We start from the raw sequence: 22,714 nt of genomic DNA, 5'->3' as shown, positions 1-22,714 counted from the left end.
TACAGCTTAGTCTTATCATAAACAATTCAGCTTTTGGTCAGAGTGAAATCCTCAAGAGCCTGCTGTGAAAGTGTAGAATCTAATACTTTATTTCAAATACTGTGAAAACTTGGACTAAGTCAGTTGTATAGTGCTGCCATTTTCTGTTGAGATATGATTGATATTCATTTTATCACTGTGATCTGGACTTCAACCCAACTATTTCATTATTTGTTGTTAACCTTTTGATCTCTCTGTTTGACAACAATGGCTGATAGACTTAATTAGTCCTCATTAGCATTGTTGATATTCAGGTCAGGAACTGGTCAGGATAAGTCAAGTAGATGTTGGTATACTAAGTTTTGTAATAAAAGTAAAACCCGTCTAGAGCTGTAGCCACCAAAATATCCAGCTAACCTTTTGTTTTACACCAGTTAATGACAGTTCAAAGGATTGTAATTTAGCTTTTACTACCATTTTACCTCTTAATCATCGTTTGCCTTGAATGGGTGACGAAAGGTATTTAATTTATGGGAATGCTACGTCTTTGCTTGTTGGCATATTTACAAGCTAGATTGTGTTCTTATATCTCGCAATATCTCGCATCTGTCATCGCAGCTTGCAACGTAAAAGCAAAACGGGGGGACACGAGGCAAGCCAACAGCCTGGGGTACCAAATAAGCCCCCATACATCATTTTTGACGTCCTCTGATAATGGAATACAGCGGCGTGTATGTGCAGCTGTAGTGTTATTGAGCACTCCTCCACCAACGCTTATTACCAGTTGGGCCCAGGAGCTGCGGATTATTGAAATTGTCAAATTTGATTCATGATGTGGCAGCTCCAGGATCAATGCTACTTCTTGATTATCTCAACGCGACTGGTCAGGATCTGAAAGGACGGGGTCAGAGGTCTGGCCAGCTCTCCGCCGGTTTCTGCCCGGTTAGCTGATTTCAAAAGGCACACATGTCAGAGGAGAGCTGGCTTCCACCTGAGTGGTTCGGACAGTCGGACTTACCGTGAAACAGCAGTCAAAGCCGTGTCCTTATAATGGGATGTAGACACGCATGAGTGAATGGACAGAATGAGATTTTTTTGTAGTGGCAGGCTCTTCAATTAGACATGACAGTGTATTGAGAAAATGTGTAAAAGCTTTCATACCACTGAAGTCTTTTTATACATTTATATAAAAGAGATAGAGATAGTAATGCTGTCATTATCTTTATGTTATGTAATGTACTTTAGGTTAGACCCGGCCACTTGAATAGCTACTCAAAACTTGGTTAGAGTTCCAAGTAATTGTTTCTAGACATAAGTGCTTATTACCGCAGTCAGGGAAATATGATTTTTACAGCAGTGAAATGACAATTTTGGTGTACATATTTCAGTAGTCAAGGTGTGGTATTCCACCCCAGAACAAAACTGTTGATATCAAAGTAACATATATATATAAGAAGATTTACACCTTGACTTGGAAAAGACCAATTGTTGGGTATGTTCAGAATAACTCAGAACGAACAGCTACATATTCACATAGCATATCTTTTTACCAGAAGCGAGTAGATGTTGCCACTTAACCTATGGCAACAAGGTTCTCACTGTAAGTGCCAGGACAGGGTTATAATGTTCACCACTTCATTTACAGAAAGAGGTTTTAATTTCATGGACCTGTGCCAGCAAGCTGTCTTTAATTGTAGCTTGGGCATGTTTGCCATTAGTGACAAAAGCATTTCTCTTTCAACCACCTGTCAGTATAAGAAAAATGACAACCTTGCAATTATGAATAATTCAGGCACTCAAAGCAACTTTCACACTCAACGCTGTGACAATTAGGGCTGATTGTTAGCTTGGCTATCGTTGCCTGCATGCAAATGGAGATGTAGTTGTGAAGTTGTTGCCTTGACTTGAGAACGCCTGCGAGGTTTTTAGTGGGATGAATTATGTATAGATAAACAGAATTTATTATTCAGCTTTCAGTGTGAATCGATACCTTTTAAGTAAGGAAAACAGATGGGCTCTGCCCATGGTGCTGAAAATCTGCTGTTGTAGTAAATCTCTAATAGGTTTGTCTTTGCCTGAAGCTTGTCTGTCAGTTTATAGTACATATATGCTATATCATCAACACTATAAAACACAATAACTGGGACATCAGATATAGATTGTTCTGAGTCGTAAATTAACAAAGTGTTATGCCTCTCCAGTGTAACTGATTGAGCTAAAAGGAAAAAAAATTGGTTTCTTTTTATTCTCTACCACCAGTGAGATACAATCATGTTAGAATTCATGCAGATTAGACTTTGCATTTGTATCATGCATACATACATCCTGTAATGGTCAATAGTTAGTACAGAGTGTTTACGTTTATAAGAAGACACCTTAAGCACTATTGCATCTTGTTTATTTGTTTTCCGTTACTAACAGTCAGCCTTCTGAGCAAAGTCGTCAGGTTTACTATTGATGTTGTCGTTTTCCAGATTCCTCTTTATTATCTTTTATCTACGACATACTAGTAATGCATCATTAGGATTAATGAAATCCTGTAGATCCTTCCCCGATAATGAAGCAGTGTCTAATAGATAATTTCGGTTCTCTTGCCAGATTCCCTGTTCCAGTTGCTGATAGATCTGGTGAACAACTCTGGTCCGGAGACTAGCCCCACCACGGACTGCACGTCGCTCGCTGCGCTGGCCTGCTCCTGTCTGCTCAGCCTGGTGGTTGCTAGGGGCGACACGGGGAAACTACTGAACGCTGTGGCGGCACTGTTAATCAGCCCGGGAAGCCAGTCAGCACAGGCAGTAAAGGTGAGGACATTCTTTTGCACTTCTTCATTTTACAAAGCCTTTTTGCATATTGTAGCAGTTGCCTAGTAGGCAGTATCACTCCAGTGCCGGGCGACGTCGACAGACCTTCATTGACCAACTTGCTGGAGACGTACATGTAGGGGTGAGGGCTGAAAACCTAGATCACTCAATGGCGGACCGTGTCGTCTGGAGGGAGAGAGTAGCCTTAGTCCGGGCAATCCGCCCGACGTGATGATGAGTAGAAAGTGGTCGTGGTAGTATAGACTAAGGAAGTCTTGGATGGAGTGTGTCAGGAATAACACCAAAGTGTGCAACTTCACCAGTGTGGAGCCACTGGGCAGAGCTGCCTGAAAACGTGGTGTGAAGACTAGCCGACTGCTGCTCACCCCTGTGTCAGGGACCCCTGCAGCAATATGATCAAATACTGGATACTACTTCATTGTACTCCATTTTTGCACTGCTACTACTACTACTACTACTACTACTACTACCACAGTAACTACTTCTATTCTTTGAAAGTATGGAAAGTAGAGCATGTACACTCAAAGAGAAGAAACTTATTTTATCACAAGTATCTGATGTCAGAAATGGAGCAGTGCAGCAGCTTGACTGTTCAATGTCATCTGATACCATCTGGAGTCCTCATAGGCACCATATGGTTATAGTCTACTGTTGCCAACTCCGCATCTCCAGATTAGTCCTGGTTCACATATAGTTCACTATGGCAGATGTTCTCACTTAAGTCCTAATACTATTTTAGATTCACCACATAAACTTCAGATCAAACGTCACAAACTTTCATACCTTTTGGGATGATTAAATGATAGCATCAAAGCCTGAGAATTTAATTATACTTATTTAAACACTTGGGTCCTTTTTCCTTTCCCCTCTGATGTAGTTTTTAGATCGCTGGAAACATAACTGATGTCCTCAAATGGTCTCTATTTCTTTTACTGGTGTTTCTTTGCAGAACTGAAACAACAGTATCAACAAGTATTCCCAAAACTGTAGTTGTGCATGGCACTCCTTTCAAGTTTATCAATCTTAATTTAAGTCACATGGCTTGATTTCCTAAGAAGACGGCCACTAGAGAGCCAGCATCTGATACTGAAAATTCTTTTGAAGATGTCAGAAAGAGCTTAGACCACCTGCGTGCACAAGTGTTGTGATAAAAAACATCGCTTTCAGAAGAACATAGTAACCCTTTGAACAAATGGATTACCAGGTTAATGAATAGCACTCCCCTATGGGATGAACCGGGTTGTTGTAAGTCAGAATGAGTTATAGATGTGACAAAGAACGTGTGAAAACTCGTTAAGATCATCTAATCAATCAGCTGACAAGTCAATGCAGTTAGGGGATCTTTCTGCCCAGCTGTTAATGGTTTCTGCTATCATGATGGTATTTACCAAGTCGAATATGGCACCCCAGCTTTTGAATGTCATATATAATGCATTTTCAACAAGGGCAAAAGAGTTTTGCCATTAAAGGTGGAAAGTGAACTACACATTGAAAGTGCTTGTACTTTTAAATGGGAATTTTTATAGATAAGAGTTACAATGATTTACACATGGTAGACTATACATCAAGCAATGATTCAAGTAAGGGCTTTTCAAGGAAAAAACAAATGGAGGTAAACTAGGAATTTGATAATTCCCTCCATCCTCCTGTGTAATTAGCTGAGTGATATACATGTATCAGCCAGAGTTATCAGTCAAGGATTGATGTGTCCAAAAATTTGTCTTTTCCGAGAACCATAGTAGAATGGAACTCGTTGTCATCAAGTACTGTAGGAGCATCTTCACTAAATAGCTTTGGAACGGTTGCAGTCAGATATGCAAAAACTAGGTGTAACAGACCGTTCGGTGTAATATAACCAGCTGCTGCAGCGCCGCGTACCTGCGAAGCGGGTGTGTTACACCTAATGGCGGTTGTACTGGCTATATGGATACAGATACAGATGTATGCATTTGGGTAGTGGCAAAATCCCTTTTGAATTCAGGTTGGAACTGGATGTCTTTAAGATTCAGAGAAGAAAATCTGGAAAGGGATTACTATGCTTTTGTGCTCAGCACGACCACACTTGAGCAGATCCTACCAGAGCAGTTGTCTGTGTGAGAATCCCAGGCAGTGCCAGATGGTGGTCGGTAATGCCCTGGAGATAGGCTTACTCAGTGTACAAAAATGTCACATATGTAGCAGCTGATGTAAGCTGTCGCTTCTGTTGAATGTAAAGTCTCACAGGGATATTGCCTGCACAAACGTTACAATAGGAAGTGGCTATGCTGTTGCAGCGCTCTGAATTATCTTCACATTTTGATAAAATTCAAATTCAACAGAAGGTTGAATAGATAGGAGCATGTACTCAAGATGTAGTCATCGTTGAGCATAGTGCGATGAATTCAAGATGGAGGCAGTCTTCCTGGGCAAGCTGGGAAAGAGATACTTACTCTTGTGAATTTCTGTATCTGTATCTATATAGCCGGTACAACCGCCATTAGGCATAACACACCAGCTTCGCAGGCACGCGGCATGGCAGCAGCTGGTTATTTTACACCGAACGATCTGTTACACCTAGTCTTTGCATATCTGACTGCAACCGTTCTTTAAAGCTACTTAGTGAAGAAGCTCCTACAGTACTTGATGACAACGAGTTCCATTCTACTATGGTTCTCGGAAAATACGAATTTTTGAACACAGCAATTCTTGGCTGATAACTCTGGTACTTAAAGGCATGACTATTTCTAGTCCTCTTCTGAGCTGGCATTAGATACTTATCAGTCGGTACGTTCACAAGTTTATTAGTCATTTTGTACATCATGGAAATTTATAGCAAGTTTCCAGCAATTGTTTCAAAACAGGAAGTGCATATGCCAATAGATCATTACCGCCCTTTGTTCATGTACCTCCCACACCGTTTTGTTAGTGGAACAATCTAAGAACCATTGGGAGAATCGATACGGCCGTATTGACAAGAGAAGGAAACCAGAAGGAGAAAAAAATCCTTTCATTATCCGATATTGATTCATTAATTGCAGTGCTAGCTGCTGGTGTGTACGGGATGCATGACTGGAACACATCAGTCTGTGCTTGACTCACTGCCAGTGTTTTTCTATCACTCTAAGGACTGTAGATACTGGAAGGTCAGTACCTTAATGTGGGGGAAGGCGTCTCTTGGCCTGAGCACAGTGTATTGATCCAAAGTAAATGTGGTTAGGGAAAACTGGGAGACCTAAGGAAGTGTTTGTATAGAAGAGCTTGCTTGAGCTTATGTCTATGCTCTGAAACATTTGGGCTATCTACATTCAAATGAACTGTAAAAGGTTGTATTATGAGAATGCAATTGACTTTTATCTTTTTATGCTCTACACAACGTTGGTGGATAGCCCAATAGCCTTTTTTCAGCCGTAGGGGCAGAGGGTTGTTATCCACTGTGTCTAGAGCACGGTATTGGAAGGCGGAGCCCATTCCTCTCCTTCCACGGCCTTTTACATCTCCAACCAAATCAGGTACCCATTTTCACACCTGGTTGGAGTGAGGAAAGTCGTGTTAAGTGCTTTTACAAGGACTAGTCAGGAATGCCAGGAATCGAACTCGTGACCTCTTGATCTCGTGTCTGCTAACTTAGCCACTCGGCCACTGATGCCACTTACATTTTGTACATAACTTTGAGTCCGATTCTAAAAGACAGAAGTTGATCCAGTCTATATGCAGTTCTGGTAAGCCTGTGGTGTAACGTGTCAAAATGCCCCTTTATTTATAAGGATTTTACATCTACTACTCAACTGTGTACTTTGATAACAGATAAGTGTATAGAAATCTAAATTCAGAACGAAACGTTGGTCGTTTTCATTTTTTAACATAGTGTATCTTCCTTCTAAATGAACATGTAAGTTATGATATATTCTCATAAAGATTCAGGTCTATTCCTTCCACTGGATAAAGCAATACACAAGAAAAACAAGTCCTTGGCATTGAAAAAGACAACATCATTGTCTATACTGGCTGGCAAATAAGCAGAAGGTTGGACCCCTCACGTAAAACTCCTTTTTGAGCAGCCCTGTTCACCACAGATTTATGGTAACATTATATATGAGATGTACATAAAACCATTAAGCCTCGATCACTACCCTCTGTACTGGAATGTTATGAATACCTGCTGAGATAAAACAGCCCAGCCGAAAGTCCCCCGGGACGGCACCACTTGTTGTGGCAGGGGTTATACATTATTACCGGCCGCAGGGAGATATGGTGTTTGTTATACATGTGCATACCCAGGCGCATCATCTGGGAACTGTCAACCCATCCGACTTTGACGCTGCGCATTCCATCACTTTTTCTCCTGTGATTTACGGCGTCCTTCCGTGAATTAATGGAGGAAAGGGGCCTTTTTTTCCGGTTGGCCTCGCAGCCATGAAAGGGCTCAATTTAGACTTCTCTCCCCTTGAGTGGAAGAAGTATAGTAATGCTCCCTAGCTTGTTGAAATTCAGGCCATTTCTGAACAGAGCTCTGATCTTCACAGAGAGCTGGGGGCAAATTTGATGCCTCCCATGAGATGTCTTAAAGTTATTTCATTCATTGATTTTTACTGCGCTGAAGAAAAGAGATTTTCTCTTTGTTAGTTAACATTGATTGAAGGGAAAACACCAATGGTGCACATAGTAATTTGTGTGACGTATACATCCATTAGTCTGTGTTCAATATTGCTCGATGTATTGTCCATTAAACAAAATTAATACTACTTATGAGTGGCCAGTTGAGCATAAAGAAGACACAAGAAAAGAACCCCCCTCCCCTTGGCCTTGTACCTCCTTTGTTTAGTTTGTCTTCTATAAGCATCTACTCAGGATTTTACAATCATAATCCTTGGCTCTTTGTACACTTGAAGCATTAGCGACTCATAGAATTAAAGAGGTTCCAATCTTCTTTGATCTAGACAGCCCAGGCCATAGTCTCATGGCCCACAATGCTGTTGGTAAGAGTTATTGTGCATCTCCGTTTATTAAGTACCGGTTCCCGAATTTGCCACATACGGTTTCCACCGCCACATCCAAATAAAATCCAACGGCAACGGGGCCATAAGGAAAATTCACAGCTCCCTTCTTCCTCGTAATGGAAAAAAGGTGTTGGGGCAAGAGCCTATAATGGAAGCTGTAACCCCTCAGCTGTTTTACAATGTATGGCCCATTGCTGCTGTGCTGGGCTCTCACCGTAAGTGCTGTTTCTTAGGCTGAGTAATACACCACTTACCGCTGAACCTCGGGTGATAGGGTTACTCCGGCAGACAGAAAATACTTGGCAGCCGCTCCAGTAGGGCCGTCCGACGTTGTAAGATGTGTGAGAAGTTAGATCAGATGTAACTTGTGATAATTGTGCATGTTGTAATATGTATGTGTGATCCGGTACTCTTGTGTTTGCTTCCTGCAGTAAATTACAATCGATTTCCATGCTGGTATGTACTTGCCATATCTACATTTTGTATATCGACACAAAAAGATTATTTTCAAAATATGAACTGTACAAGCCTTCATTTGCATATTTTGCCCAAGCTTATAACGGCAGTAAGAAAGTTCACAAGAAGTTAAAATTCGCACATTGTAAACTCTACATGAAGGCTGACCCTTACCTACACTGTAAGTAGTGCTAATCTAGATCAAGCAAATTGTTGTGCAGCAAATGGCCCTCAAGCTGAGCTGCTCCGTATAATCAAGTACCATTACCACAGGATGTCCTGGCCGCTTCCTTGTGATGAAGGTGCCATTACTAAACCATTCATTATCTGCGCCGCTGTCGGATTCTATCTAAATGTCACATTCGATCCAGGTTACTGTCCGTGAACACTCACTGGGATGTAAAATCTCCATGAATGTTAATTCTGAAGAAAAGCATTTGTCACAAACATTTACGGTGCGTGTCGGCGTCTTGCCACAGATGACTAAACCTCCTTGTTTGCTGTGTGTTCTATAGTATGACTCAAGACTAAACACTGATTCAGAAGTAAAAAAAAATGATACAGGCAGAATGGAGAAACACTAAAGACAGCCTGAATTCAGCAACTGTCTTGTCTTTCATAATTTATTCTAGTTGTCATATAAGAGCATGTCTTCACAGTCAAAAGTGTGAAAAGTATAGATGAAAGTTTAGCCTGGACCTGATGCCTTTTGCCCCAATGTACTTCACAGTCACATGCCATTTTCAACCACTGGGGGTTGAATCCAACCGGCAGACATGTGAAACATCCAACTTTGCCAAATGGAATGCAGTGCGGCCCATCTGTGATATCGCTGGCTTCAGATGACCTCCGAGCCATGAAGAAGTGCAGAACCCACAGATGTTGACATCCTACAGACAAATGGTCTGGCATATGTTGTAGGCAGATATTGTCATCAAATGGGTTATAACCACAGTGCAGGAGTCAGTGTACAGGACTGGCAAGGTTCCAGCCCGTCCTATTCCACACTGTGGTTTTACAAGTTGCGCTGCAGCCAAACAATGATTCAAACCGCATGCCAATAGAAGGTAGATTTCCTGGCCGGCTTTTGTGATTGAAAATTGGCTCCTGTAGTGGGCATGGTGGATTGTGCCTATAACAGCTTTGCTACGGTAGGCCAGGTAGGATCTTTGAAGGTCAGAAGTAAGGTCTGCGCTGCGCTGAATTGCCCTGATGAGAGCATAATCTCAGTGGGGCATCAGAGTAATGGTCCTAATGCCTTACCAGAGATCCAGGTGCCCAACTAAGCACAGCCAGGGGCTTTGGTTTCCCTCTTTTCCCATCTTTTTGGGGGGCAATCTTGTTATGACCTGTGATAAACATGATGTAGAGAGGATTTTATGTTTTTTGACTGGATAACCATTATATGTTATCTGGATTGGTTACCCAGCCAACCTAAATCACATCCTCTCTGCACTCCGCCTGCACATTTGCTTTTCCTGCTGGGATTTTACAGAGTTGTAAAAAGGAAACTATGTGATAGAAAATCATTCGTGTGTATAACTAGAGAAACCTGAAAAGGTATTGTTCTTTTTAAAAAGTGCTGCATTTTTAAAAAATCCAAGATTTATCAGATACAGATGTATGTATTGATATTTGGATTTTTGACAGCACCCATTTCAACTCAGAAGGGAATTGCTATCACATAAAGCACTTCTGTTTTTATCAGCTCTTTGAAAGGTCGGCCACCCTCTGTCACTTACTGATGACTAAAGCAATGTTCTTGTCAGCATCAAACATGTCAGAATTTGTATGGATAGTCATAGCTGTGTCATAGAAATGGACAAAAATCTTGTAGTTTTGATGCAAAGAATTCTTTTATGACTTTGACTTTGATATACAAGTCTATTTCAGTCCTGGATTTCAGTCGAAAGTGATGAGAAGTATGGAATGATGAATCATATTTATGATCATAACCAGGGCAGTAGCAATCCAAAAATCCAAATATATGTTATTCTGGACCCAAAATTACCCTACTTAATGCTCTGAGTCCATTAGTCGGAGCTAGAGAAGCATTACAGGTCATCTGCTAGTCCTGCTGTCTATTAATGGGAACCCAAGCAATATTGGAGTCCAAAAAATTGGAGTTTGAAAGTCAATTTATCTAATTATTTCTATACATAATATATTAGTTCAAACAATACTATCACTATGTATAGCAATGTCCATTATGCAAAAATACGATGTTGTTGTGATGTGAGAACTCACTGAAAATCGTGCCTTTGATGGTGTTCTGCCCATGTGTGGAGGAAAAGCCGCTCTTCTTCAGGTCAACCCAAGGTCACCAGGGGTCAAAACATGTCATCACATTTTACAGAAAAATGCTTTACAAAGAATGGGCAATTTTAGGGGAATGGATTGTGTCATAAGTGACTTTATAAAAAAAAGCTAAAATAATGGTTTCCAGTGAAGTTTTTCTACATCACATGTCCTAGGCTTCCAGGCTTCTTTGTGTTGGAAATTACAGTGAAACTTTGCTTCAGACAATTTTTTCTGTTTAAACAAATGATAATGGATACAGGCTCTTGGATTGTCTCACATGTCAGTGGTATGGCATACAGGGATTTACAGCTGTAGAGACGATCATCCACAGATGCTTTGCCTCTTGAAAATGGTGTCAGAAGCTTTGGGAATGGGTGTGGCCTGGAAGAATTCTGGAATGTTAATTGCTTATGTGATAGATAACGCTGCTGTGGTTGTGTATTGCCAGTCAGGACATTTTCATCAAATTTGTAAAACCTTATGGGTGAAATAGAGGTTGATATTAAAGGGAAGAAACTGACTAAAAACTGTGTACAGTTATAAGCTTCTGTCCATGGTGCTGAATACCTGGCAATTGTGACTTTCTGCTTTTCCATTGGATGCTTTACTTGCCTTTAGCTTTTCTGACTGTCAAACAATAATGTGATGTGACATTACCCCTTTCCTATATTCTTATGTGATCCTGGAACAGATAGATGTGTTTTGTGGAGGAAGTACATGTGGAAGTTGAAGAATATTGTCAGCATTTTAAAAGTTTCAATTCAACAATTCTTGATCATGACAGAAAGTTTTAGAAATAAGTCAGTATACCTTTCTCTATGTGCACTGCAAAAGTTAACTCTGCAACTGGATAAATTTTGCAAAAGGTCAGATGTTTCAGGTAGCATCCACTATATCTAATCAGTGACCTAGCAAAATCTATTCAGTTCTTGAGTAACATTTCCAGAGTCTATCCAGTTGCTTGAATAACTTTTGTATTGTGTATCTTATTACCTGGATGTCTAACCTTCATTGACCTATGCCTCTCTCTATATTTCTTGATAATCGTACATGGCTTTGTAAGGCAACCCTGTTGTGTTTTATTCCTTACTGTGTACAAATAGGTAAATACACCAGACCTTAGAACCAGTAGTTTAAATGATAAATTAAACATGTTCATTTATTCATAAACCTGTATGTAGGTTAATTTATTTGTAGCCACTTGTTAGTTTGTATGTCTAGTTGTGTTAGACATTACAGAAGTACTTTTGTTGTTGTGTCAATAAAGATTGTTATATGTTATTGTCAATGTTGATGTAGTAGTAGACAATATGAAACTTGTTGTACTTTTGTTGTGGGACTTTTCGTCTTCCACTGCCTCCAAAAAAGAAGTCAAACCCAGCTAGTTTAGATATAGCCAACAATTGTATTTAGTACCAGTAGCCTATTGTTACAACAAAGTCAGACACAGTTTACTGAAGCATGTATTTTTTCCCTATGTTTTTACCATGTATTTGCAATTAGTCCACGGGCATGAACTTGCAATAAACTTCTATATATAAAGATTGTTAAATGTTATCATCAATGTTGTTGTTGTGCAGGTCCCGTCTATCCTGTCCTCACTACAGAGAAGTGTGGTTGCAGTACTGCTGGGCAAGCCTCAGCAGCCCAGCTGGCTATCCTGCGGCATCACCAAGGAGTCACTGGTCGACACCTGGAAACTAGAGTCTCTAGAAAAAGGTATGTACTTGCCATATCTATATTTGTATTGACACAAAAATGTGGTTTATTTATCTTCTGTTGGTGATATTGTCGTCAATATTATTATTATTATTGTTATCATCATTATTGTTAGTGTTACGATTATTATTGTTACGTTTTGGTTTCTTGAAATTCTGTTGTTGTTTTTACCCAGACTGGGATCACAAAGGAAATCCTGTTTCCCTCTGTCCGTTAACACCATGATGTAATAAAGCTGAAATAGATAAAAAAATGTTTTTCAAAATTTAAACCCCCTAAGTTCAAACTTGTACAAGCATCCCTTTGCATTTTTTAACCAAGCCACTGAGGACAGTAAGAAAAGATCACAAGAAGGTTACATTCTCATACTGTAAGCTCTATAATTAAGGCTGACCTTAACCTATACTGAGAGTCTCTAGAAAAAAGGAGGTCACAGTCCTAAAGGTCACTTATCGATCCAATCCAGTGGGAAAGAGATTAAAAAAGATTAGCATGAAGGCAGGCACGTAGGCAGTAGGAAAATTGTGTAAAGAACAAAGAACCAGCAGAAAACCTCAACAGGTCAGGCTGCACTCTCACACGATTAATCCATTATAAGTTTCATTTTACCAAGGGGATTTATGATAGTTTTGATAAATTTGCAACTTGAATCTTATTAGAACAGACATTTCTCGCTGCTGGCATATGTTGTAACCAGTCCAATTCTCAGTTTATGGATGGGCCTTTAGCAAGGAGAAGGTATAACTTCCCCCACACTGTCATCTGTCTACAAGATATGTGGACCACAGGGCATTTCAATCTTCCGCATGTGTATTAATTTGTCTGACAACAAATTCTACCAATCCATTCTAATTCTCTAATATATGATTTGTGGAACGTTCATTTGGCATGTACAGAATTGGTTCGCTCTGTTTTCTTGATTGTATGGGAGGCAAGGTGTTCCATTCTTGACTTGGGGTGGATAGAATAAAATGGTTTTAGGACTGTGTCAAGCTAGAAAATGTCTCTCCAAGATAAGAGCTTTTTGTATTGATAGTAATACCTTTAATCTAGATACCTTGTAAGTTGTTGTCATCCTGGCCACAGCTTTTATGATTGTAGTGATAAGACCTAAATGCCTGAAAGTTCGACTTTGTTTGAAAATGTTTTTCTTCTCTTCATCAACATAGCTGATATTGTACAATGGACCCTGTAACTCTGTAATTAAGAACAATAAAATATGTGGAATAGGTGCAACACAACATCTCCATCCCCCAGCAAGAACCAAAAGATTACAGATCTCTTTTCTACATCAGGCAATCAGTTTGTACAACAATCAGCAAAACCTAATGTGCAATAATAATATGGGCACTTGTTATATCAGTGATAAACGTTTGGATGTATATATTTATATATTGTATATTGTATATAGGTGTTCTCTATTTTATTGTAAATATCATCGCCATCCAGGCATGTTTTGTCTGTAAGTTTTTGATATTTGAATAAAGAAAGAAAGAAAGAACATAAAGTCAATATACAATTGAATCATCAGCATGTTTCCTTGCTATGAGAAAATAGATGTGCAGGTCGGAAATTGGAAGGTAAATGGTACATGTAGGTCCCTGCTGACTATATTCTTCCCATAAAGTATCGCTTTCATCAGAGATGTGCAAATTAGAGCAGAACAAGAAGCAATCACACCAGCAACATTCACCACCGTGTCATAACCATCCTTCACTCTGGACAAACAGGGCCAGACCAAGTTTTCTGGTGGTTGTGGTCTTCATGATGTTGCCAGTAGACTAAAAATCAACAGTGTCAGCCTGCTGTTTTGGGATGTAAGAGAATATTCATGCCCTGCTAGAAACTGGTAAAAAGAAGCTGCTTTTTTTTGTAAAATTGAAATTGAGTTTAGATATTTGAGTTTTGTATTTTACCTGTTAGTTCACTAGTACTTAACAAGGTCTCAGTCTTCAATGGACCAATCAATATATCATACATAGAAGAAAGGTGACGAAGTGCTTGTTGTTGATTTTCTTTTGTGTCCTGAGAAAGACGTGATTGACCTTTGTGCTTGTTCGTTGGTATTCAGGGCTCGAAATAGTGAGTGCATGTGCACCTGTGTGCACCCAAAATCGGAACTGTGCACCTAATTTTTGACTGTGGTTGCACTGGTGCACCTAGATATTTTTGTAGGCTATAGGGTAAAGGTACTATTGCACACTAGTATACAAAATATTATTGAAATGTAAGTATCAGAAAAAGCAAAATAACCTTTTGTAACAGTTGTACTTTCTTTGAGGTATTACTTGTTTGAAATTTTGAAGTTAGCTACAGAATAACAGATTGAAGTTCTTAAGAGCGCTAAACTTTGTAATTATGGTTTGCTGACATTCAACTTTATTTTGTGCTGCACCCAAAATTCTTTCTGTCCACCTAATATTTTTGGTTGGGTGCACCTATTTCCAAAAATGAATTTCGAGCCCTGACATTGTTTTCAGAGGTCAGGAAAAGCTTGATGTGATTGTCAAGGTGATTTGACAGGGGAGGTTCCTATCTGTGTTCCAGTCATGGTACATTGGGTGTCTCTATTAACCTAGTTTACCTCAAATATAGGACAGCATCATAACTTTAAGAGATTCTCAAGGCTTAGCAAGATAAAAAGAAAGCATTTTGGAACAAACTTCAAATGACATTTTGCTATATTACTAGTTAAGGCTATGGTGATTATTTGCACCATGGTAGAACAATGTTTATATACTCCTTCATGCTTGAATTTTGACTGCCATATTGATTTTAGAATGTGCATTAATCTTACAGTAACAGTGTGTGTCAGCGCATGAAAACATGGACTAAGATGTCCTTTAACTATTTGTAACCATTGCATTTGATTTTGTACCACATGACTCAAATTTAAGGTTAAATGTATTGTATCTCTAGTTATCTTGTCTCCCTCATACAATTCTAATTTTATATTGATGAGAAGGAAATGTCAGCATCTTGTCAAGTTTGTCATGCCTTGAGTAGTTTTAAGTGTCGCCTAGTGATGGTATTTCAGAATCTATGCATCATTACAGAAGCAAAATGCATGTCTGAACATAATGATTACATCAACATTCTCTGTCGTTAACAAATGAGTGGGCAAGACTTTTTGTAACCTCATCTTCTGATTGTGCTTGCAAAATTTATAACCGGGATTAGAGACTGAAATGATTGGAACATGTCTTTGATTTAAAGCCATCTGCATCAAATGAAGGGTGCAGAAAGATGTATCGTACCGGGCCACACAAAATTAATCAAATGTCTAGATGACATTCTGTTTGAACCACAAAATTGTGCAATTGTGCCAAAGAAAATAGACTTGGTGTATTACATACAGCTAGAAGTCATGAAAATGTAACGAATGACTTCTTTTTTCCCTCCAGTTGCCAGAGAGTTTGAAGAGAGCAGGTCTTCCTACAGTGCAATACAGAGTGATGGACACTATCTGTACATACACTGTCTATCGGGGTTGTACAAAATTGGGTCTGGGTACAGTGGGACAATCAAGGTGAGCATTGCCACGTTTTTTATTTATCTTTCAATTCAACTTGGAGCATTCCAGTCTCAAAACTATCTGCCTTATATAGCTTTAATTTGTAAAAATGGTTTGCCCAAAATGGCTGGAGGGAATAAGTCCTACCACTTTCCATTCTACTGCTACAGTACGTGAGAAGATATGTCATTATTCATTCATTGCTTTCAAGCAAGGTCAAATCAATCCATTTTGGGCCTAGTTAACTCATACTAGGGACATCTCAGAGCATTAGAGGTAGAGTGAACGTGCAGGTTTTTGTTTGAAGCCACTGTGCTAACTATAATTTTTGAAAATCTTTATTCAAAGACAAATCAAATGGATGAGATAGAGATATTACTTCTGGACGTTTCAATTGACAGTCATCAGTCGTCTTCATCACTGTCACTAGAATGACGCTGACAATTAATTTCAATGAGTAATTCTATTGATGCTGAAGAAGAGTGATGCCAGTCTAAATGTCTGGAAGTAGTCTTTGTATCTTATCTCATTGTAGAGATTGTTGAAATTTCGTTTACCTTGATATCTAACCTTTATCCATGTATTCTAATCTTTCATTCTTTGAACAATTTTTCTAGGGTCATGTGTATGCTGCCAACCCAGCATTCCATACAAAGGAGAGAGGCTGGCTAGGATATGCCAAGGTATAGTAGTCTACCCTTGAAACAAAAACACTTTTATAGCAGTTGTAGATATAGGCCAGTAGTATTTTGTTTTCACTAGTTATCACAGAATATCAGGGCTGGAAACGCCAACAGTATTAATCTACAGTCCTTAGAGATGTCATACAAAATGCAGCTCGACTTTTAAAGACTTCTTTTGAGTCTTATGTTTCGTTTGACGCTTAGCAGATTTCTTGTGCATGATGCTACTCTGTCCTTGTTATTGAATTATGAAGATGCAGTTAAGGCAAACTGTTGCATATTGATACAGGTCGACAAACGGATGTAGAGAGCCATTCTCTCAAACAATTGTACATGTACCTGTGTATGGACATAATCTACACCATAGTCTCTCACTGTTTCAGGGCCAGTTGTTCTTCAGGAGTAGATGTCATGCTGCTAATTCGCTGGTGCTCGTTAACACAGAAACACTGGAGGAACAGCAAGTGTTTGAACTGGAAGGTCAGTCTTTCTTAATGTGTGTGAACTACTGCTGCATACCGGTACTGTGTGACTGATCTCCTGACCTTATGGCCTCATGCAACACCAAACGTGACCAAAGCGACACCTTGGAAGAGCATAACTAATATACAACAGATCATTCAGGCAGTCCGGGAGTTTTGATAGCAAGGCCAAGGGAGTTTGGCGGGAAGAAACCTAGTTATGTTCTTTGAATAAAGATCCTGACATGTTGAAAACAATTTATTTGTGTTTCTGACATGATTGAAGAAGTTCAGAGGAACACATGTTAATTTTTCAAATTGTTCAGGTACAGGTACCTAAACCTCTGTACCGGTACCTGTGCGTGATGTCACGTTTAGGTACGCAGCACTAGTGTGAACATTGATTGCCATTAGCATGTAGTATAGGGTCAATGACCTCCGAATTCTCATGTGAGAAGCCATGACGTCAGTACAGTCAAACCTGGGCAAGTGATCACCTGGCCATATGGGCTATTGACACAAGCATTAAGTATCCTGTCTATATATATATATATAGTGACCACTGTCCACATACATGTAGACCAGATTTTATCATTTCCACATTGTGGCCTTGTCGGGTCGGTTTGACTGTACTTAATTTATTTTACCACGATCCACTTTCATGTCAGTTTTGGTGGAAAAGAAGGTCCATTTTTTGTAAAAGAGTTCTTTCAATCAAAAGAGTTTCCTTAGCGGCCAATATTGTCAGAAGTAAGTTGATGGGTAGTTTTATGGCTCTTTCATTTCTTTGCCTGGTTACGTCTTTTATCTTTACCATCTCCTTTGATTTGTGAGAAATGTCAAGACACCGTTGGCTCTGAAAGTCTGATTAACTGTCTTTGACAGACTTTATACCTCCTTTGTCCGACTTTGGTAAATCGATTCCAGTCTAAGCTGACAGATTTTTGCCGAGCAGGGTCTAAGAATGTTGACCTTTGCAAGTCAGGCGACTTTATGGATATAATGTTGCGTTTTATAGCCGTGATGAAAGCGGTTTCCTCGTGGAGAATAGCTAGCAAACCATTTACATGGATATGACTGAACTCGTAAAACGGTACTCATTCCTGATATCTCCGGCAGTCAGCCCCGGCGTGACAACAAGTTTAAACTTTGCAAATATGATATTGTTGAATTACAACATCTAATATCGCACTGAGTAAGTAAATAATATCCCAACAGTGTAAAGGGTGGTCCAAGCAAGCAAAAAAGTAGCTCCAGAAAGGAAAAGGAAAGTGATCTCGAACCAGTTTAGCTCAAATGAACTCAATGAACAGATGAGCTAATCTTCCACTGGTCGTGACAGAGAAGACAGACACTTTGTACAGTATTTACAGGTTCATTGTACCGGGGAAATTCCCCTAGCTCTTTTCGACAAGCACAGTGGACCACAGCTTAACGTCCTGTCCTAAGGACTGCGACCCTTTCCAGTAGCGTGCATGTCGGATGAGCGACACAGCCGGGATCCAACCCGGGGCTTCTAGTTCCAGAGGCAAGATTGCTAACCACTGGACTACGCACGCTACTCATGAGGTAGCTCCAGAAAGATGACGATTTAGATAGGGGTCCGACCATTTGCAACATAATGAGATTACTGATGAGGGTATTGTCAAACTCCACCACATTATTTTCTGAAACAGCTGTTTCAAATCATATTGCACACAGCAAGGCCCTAGAATATATTGCAAATTGAATGTATTCTGGCAAGAAATTATCTGCCCTTGGTGCCTCCAAAATGTCTGACAGTGAATTCCAGTCCTTTGAAAAGCTCCTGGAGATTCAGTTATTAGGCTCCAGAAAGCATGTGATTAACTTTCCAACTTATGAGAAATGGGACAAGGTTGATGAATGCCGGTCCAGGCTTCGTAACTAATTGAGTGTTCTGCCCCAGGTGATGAGGCTGGGCTGACCTTTTAGTTGATAGACTAAAGTTTTCGGACCATCCAGATGACCTTTCGGTGACCTTGACTGCACTTATCTCCGCCCGAAGCCGGCGATGTGCTCTGCAGGGGAGCACTTTGGCTGAAACCTCCCGCCGCGTAAAGACTGCCGACGGCAATGAATTGAGATAAATTCAGGGATTACTTCATCTATCTGTACAGCCGCCTAGATGGTCATCAGTAGGTGCCTTCGTCTGAAAAACCTCCCCCCACTGGTTTGAGTAATAGCAGTCGTGGTATCTCCCCTGTAAGGACCTGCAGGCTTGAAGATGGCTCTTTGCTTGAGCTCTGACAGGTATATGTTAGATCGTGTGATAACGGTAGAAAAACAGACCGAACTGGTCCGTGCGAGAGACGTACTAACAATCAGTCTAAGGTCAAGATCTCGCCAAACTGCCCCCAAGTAGCAATTACAGATGGCAGTGTTGATGTGGCTGTGGTAGCATTGTGGAATGGAGGCTGATGTCCTTAACTTCTCACTGGAGTAGGGAAATGGTAGCCAAACGTGTAATAAAGGTCAAGGCATGAATTTACAACAGTAGAAGTTGGGTCGGGATGTCCCTATAGCTTAACTGCAGCCTCACAGTTGAGTTCCTGGTTCCAATTAGTTGCTAACTGGGAAACCCTGTGGGAAGAGCATCTCGGTTGGGGCTTCTCCTATCTTTCGGAAGGGACGTAAAATAAGAGTGCCTCGAGCATGTTAAAGGGGAAGGACTATCAACTCCTCCCTGTAAAAATAAACCCTGCTACAGCAACAGCAAGGAAACTTCCTGACCTACTGTATGTGCCACTATGCACAAGGTGAACAACAAGCTTGGGTAGCAGATTACTTTTTCACGTTTCTATAAAACTCCTGACATCTTGCAATACTATACGCTGTATTAGGTAACAGGAAAAACTAATGTGATCCCAGACTCGCTAAACTTGTAAGTGCGCTGTTGGCCACAAGGACATGTAATCACATGTAATTGGCATGTACATACTTAGATGACGCAATAGCTGGCACTAGGGCATCTCAACTACATATACATGTACGTAGGAGTCCAAATAAGAACATATATTTTTATTACTATGTAGACGGTCAAGGTATCTTTTGAAACATAATCCCCATTTATTCCTGACTCAAATCTAGAAGGATCACTTTGCCAATGTTCCTTATTGTTCGACATTCGGTACTTCCTGACAGCTGTATCATATACTAACTAGAACCAGACATTTACAATGTACATCCGATATTGATACATTGTTACTACATGTAGCTGTAACTACCCTATGAGACAGTCTCAATAGTGCAGGCTGCAGTACTTCAAACTCCTTGCCTGTATTGTCTTGTATGGAACAATTCTGGTTGATTTATTTACAGTACTCTTAATAGAACATGGAGAGCTACATTGTACGTTGGGAATTCGACACCCACTTTTGTTGAAGTCTGGCTGTGTGATGAATTTGTCTTAGATTCTCTCCCCGTGGAAGCAGAAACATAATATACAGCTCGGTATAGCCGTCTAAAAGTTCAAGGATTTTGTCAGTGTATAAATCCAGATTTCCCCTTTATATGGGATATCTGTAGCCACTCTAAGTGCATTTGTACCAGGCCATGATGCCCAAGGCTCTGGTAGATCAAGATGAATATTGTTTTCATGCGCGAAGCGGAGTTTGTTTGATCATTTGAGGCAGTGCAACCTTGTGGATTGGCATTCTAAGCCCTAGACATCACGTTCGATGGATTGCTCAGCTTTTTTGGATGGCCTGAGGTATCTGTCAGCTTTACTTTTGAAGGAGAAGACAGTCTTCAACAAGATGCAATATACATTTTATAGGCCTGACTTAGAGACCTGTATCGGGAGGTAAAACATTTTTCATACTCTGTCTGTAACTTTCATGATGAAAGTGCTTTGCAAATCTATCTTTATGCCTGAATGTTTGTAACATTTTCTGTTCTGTCCTGCTCATAATCATACTATAGAAGTTGATATATGGTTCCACTAGGTCCTCTATTCTTTTGTCATCTACCTCACTCACAGATTAGATGCCATCCAATTCATCTTAAAGTTTAAGCTAGCTTGAATCAGGTTTAGGAGGGTGTTATGGATGCTTTCAAGCTGCTTTTAATCAGGTATAATCTAAAGCTGCTCGGTGCAATGCATGTTTCTGTATGTTGCAAAATGGTTCAGTCTGTAGCTCTGCAATTTGCATCAAAAGCTGCAAATCATTTGCCTTTCCCTCAAGGAATGTCTGACATGTATAAGTTATAACTGTCTGCTGCAAATGGTTTCTGTCTTATTTCCCTGGGATTTCCTTAAGCAGTATGGACTAATAATAGTTACCAATGTCTTCCTGCATGTGCGCTATATCTTACTGGGGAATCAATATCCCCTATGGCTGAAGCAATCAGTGCTTGACCTTACTTGCTCCTTTACTTGTATAATCTGAAGAAACCATTCCTTAAGGACTACAGGGTCAGTGTAATCTTCCCGACTTGTCCCTCGGAGACCGACTGTATGTTATACATATGCTAACATCCTCTCATGTGATTTGCTCTCCGCCCTCCTTACGAGAAATTACTGGGTTCTTAGCTGGTGACTTTTCAACTGTACATCGACTTCCAGACAGATGAAGTTATTGTGGATGATTTCCTTGGAGTATTCTTGAAAGGATGTGCATGTCGTTGACCCAACTTTGATGTATATAGTGGAGGTGCTGTTAAAAACTGCTGAGAAGCTGTTAATGTCTCACACAGCTATCACTGTTAATGCTTCGGGAATTGTGCACTCTTTAGGCCACACCATTTTAATTTCTTGGTTAACGGAATTTTAAAAAAAATGCTAGATTGGAAAATCAACAGGAAAACAGAATCTCAGACTGAGGAAAGTTTGTACTTTGGTGCACACAATTTCAGGGAGTGAACAGGGTCAGGTGTTTTCCTGATTTTTTTGGATAAAATTTAAAAAAAAGAACGTTAACCAAGAAATTAAATTGCTTTGGCCTTAAAGGGTGTGTAAAGTTTCAATACTAATGTCACATGCAGTTACTTCATCATTTATGTATTGCCATCTGCAAAGCTTCAAGAAAACGGTGAAGGACATTTTACACATACATGTACATGTAGTTTCCAGTGCAGATGCACCCTTATGAAAAAGTTGTTTTCAAAAACTACTGGACTGAATGCACTGCAGCAGATGCATCATTTTAAAACAATTGCTTTCAAAAACTACAAAGGGCATTATTTTCTGTGATTAATGAAAGTTTAAGTTACTTACTAATAGTTGTTGTTGTTGTTGTTGTGAATCTATTTTTCATAGTTCTTTTTCTCTCTTTTAGATACCAGAAGAGGCTGCAAAGTGTTTTTCACCGATGGAGAGAACATTGGGCAGATTGTTGCAGATAGAGAAGTAAGTTAGAGTCTTCCCTTCTTTCTGTTTTCACATCAAAATTGTACTAGACTGCTCTTACCTTGTTAAGGAAACATCTCCCTTGCCTTGATAATTCTATGCTTTTTTCACTGTAGTAAAACTATAAGTATAACTCTTATAGGACCATAGTAAATGAATCAGAATGTAAACATTTCTTTATGGTAGATTAGCTGGTTAGGTTAATGATAACGTCAGTCTGCATTGTCACAAATGAAATTGCAGGTTTTTAAAGCTCATATTTCTCCCTATGACTACAGGATAGTTTCCTGGTGCGGTTCTACAACCCTCTGATATCGCCCATGCCGGTGACCCAGGAGTTACCACTGAGGCTAGCGAGGAAGTGCCTGGATTTGTGTGGCTGGGCAAACTATGACCAAAACCAGGAGCTCCACACTACATGTAAGTCTTTATAAT

The 22,714-nt window shown here is 39.9% G+C and overlaps 1 protein-coding gene across 1 annotated transcript in view; it reads left to right on the top strand.

The window, feature by feature from the left end:
* LOC136437201 (E3 ubiquitin-protein ligase MYCBP2-like) overlaps nt 1-22,714 on the top strand; it is a 160,770-nt gene that overhangs the window by 79,978 nt on the left and 58,078 nt on the right. The window contains exons 5-11 of the mRNA XM_066431682.1: nt 2,578-2,780; nt 12,115-12,253; nt 15,658-15,782; nt 16,385-16,450; nt 16,834-16,930; nt 22,209-22,279; nt 22,558-22,699. Of these exons, the coding sequence (XP_066287779.1) occupies nt 2,578-2,780; nt 12,115-12,253; nt 15,658-15,782; nt 16,385-16,450; nt 16,834-16,930; nt 22,209-22,279; nt 22,558-22,699 (843 nt within the window). The remainder of the gene's footprint in view (nt 1-2,577; nt 2,781-12,114; nt 12,254-15,657; nt 15,783-16,384; nt 16,451-16,833; nt 16,931-22,208; nt 22,280-22,557; nt 22,700-22,714) is intronic.

The sequence above is a fragment of the Branchiostoma lanceolatum genome, chromosome 6 (assembly GCF_035083965.1).
Source record: "Branchiostoma lanceolatum isolate klBraLanc5 chromosome 6, klBraLanc5.hap2, whole genome shotgun sequence".
NCBI classification, from domain to species: domain Eukaryota; kingdom Metazoa; phylum Chordata; class Leptocardii; order Amphioxiformes; family Branchiostomatidae; genus Branchiostoma; species Branchiostoma lanceolatum.
This window is presented reverse-complemented; position numbering and strand designations above follow the sequence as displayed.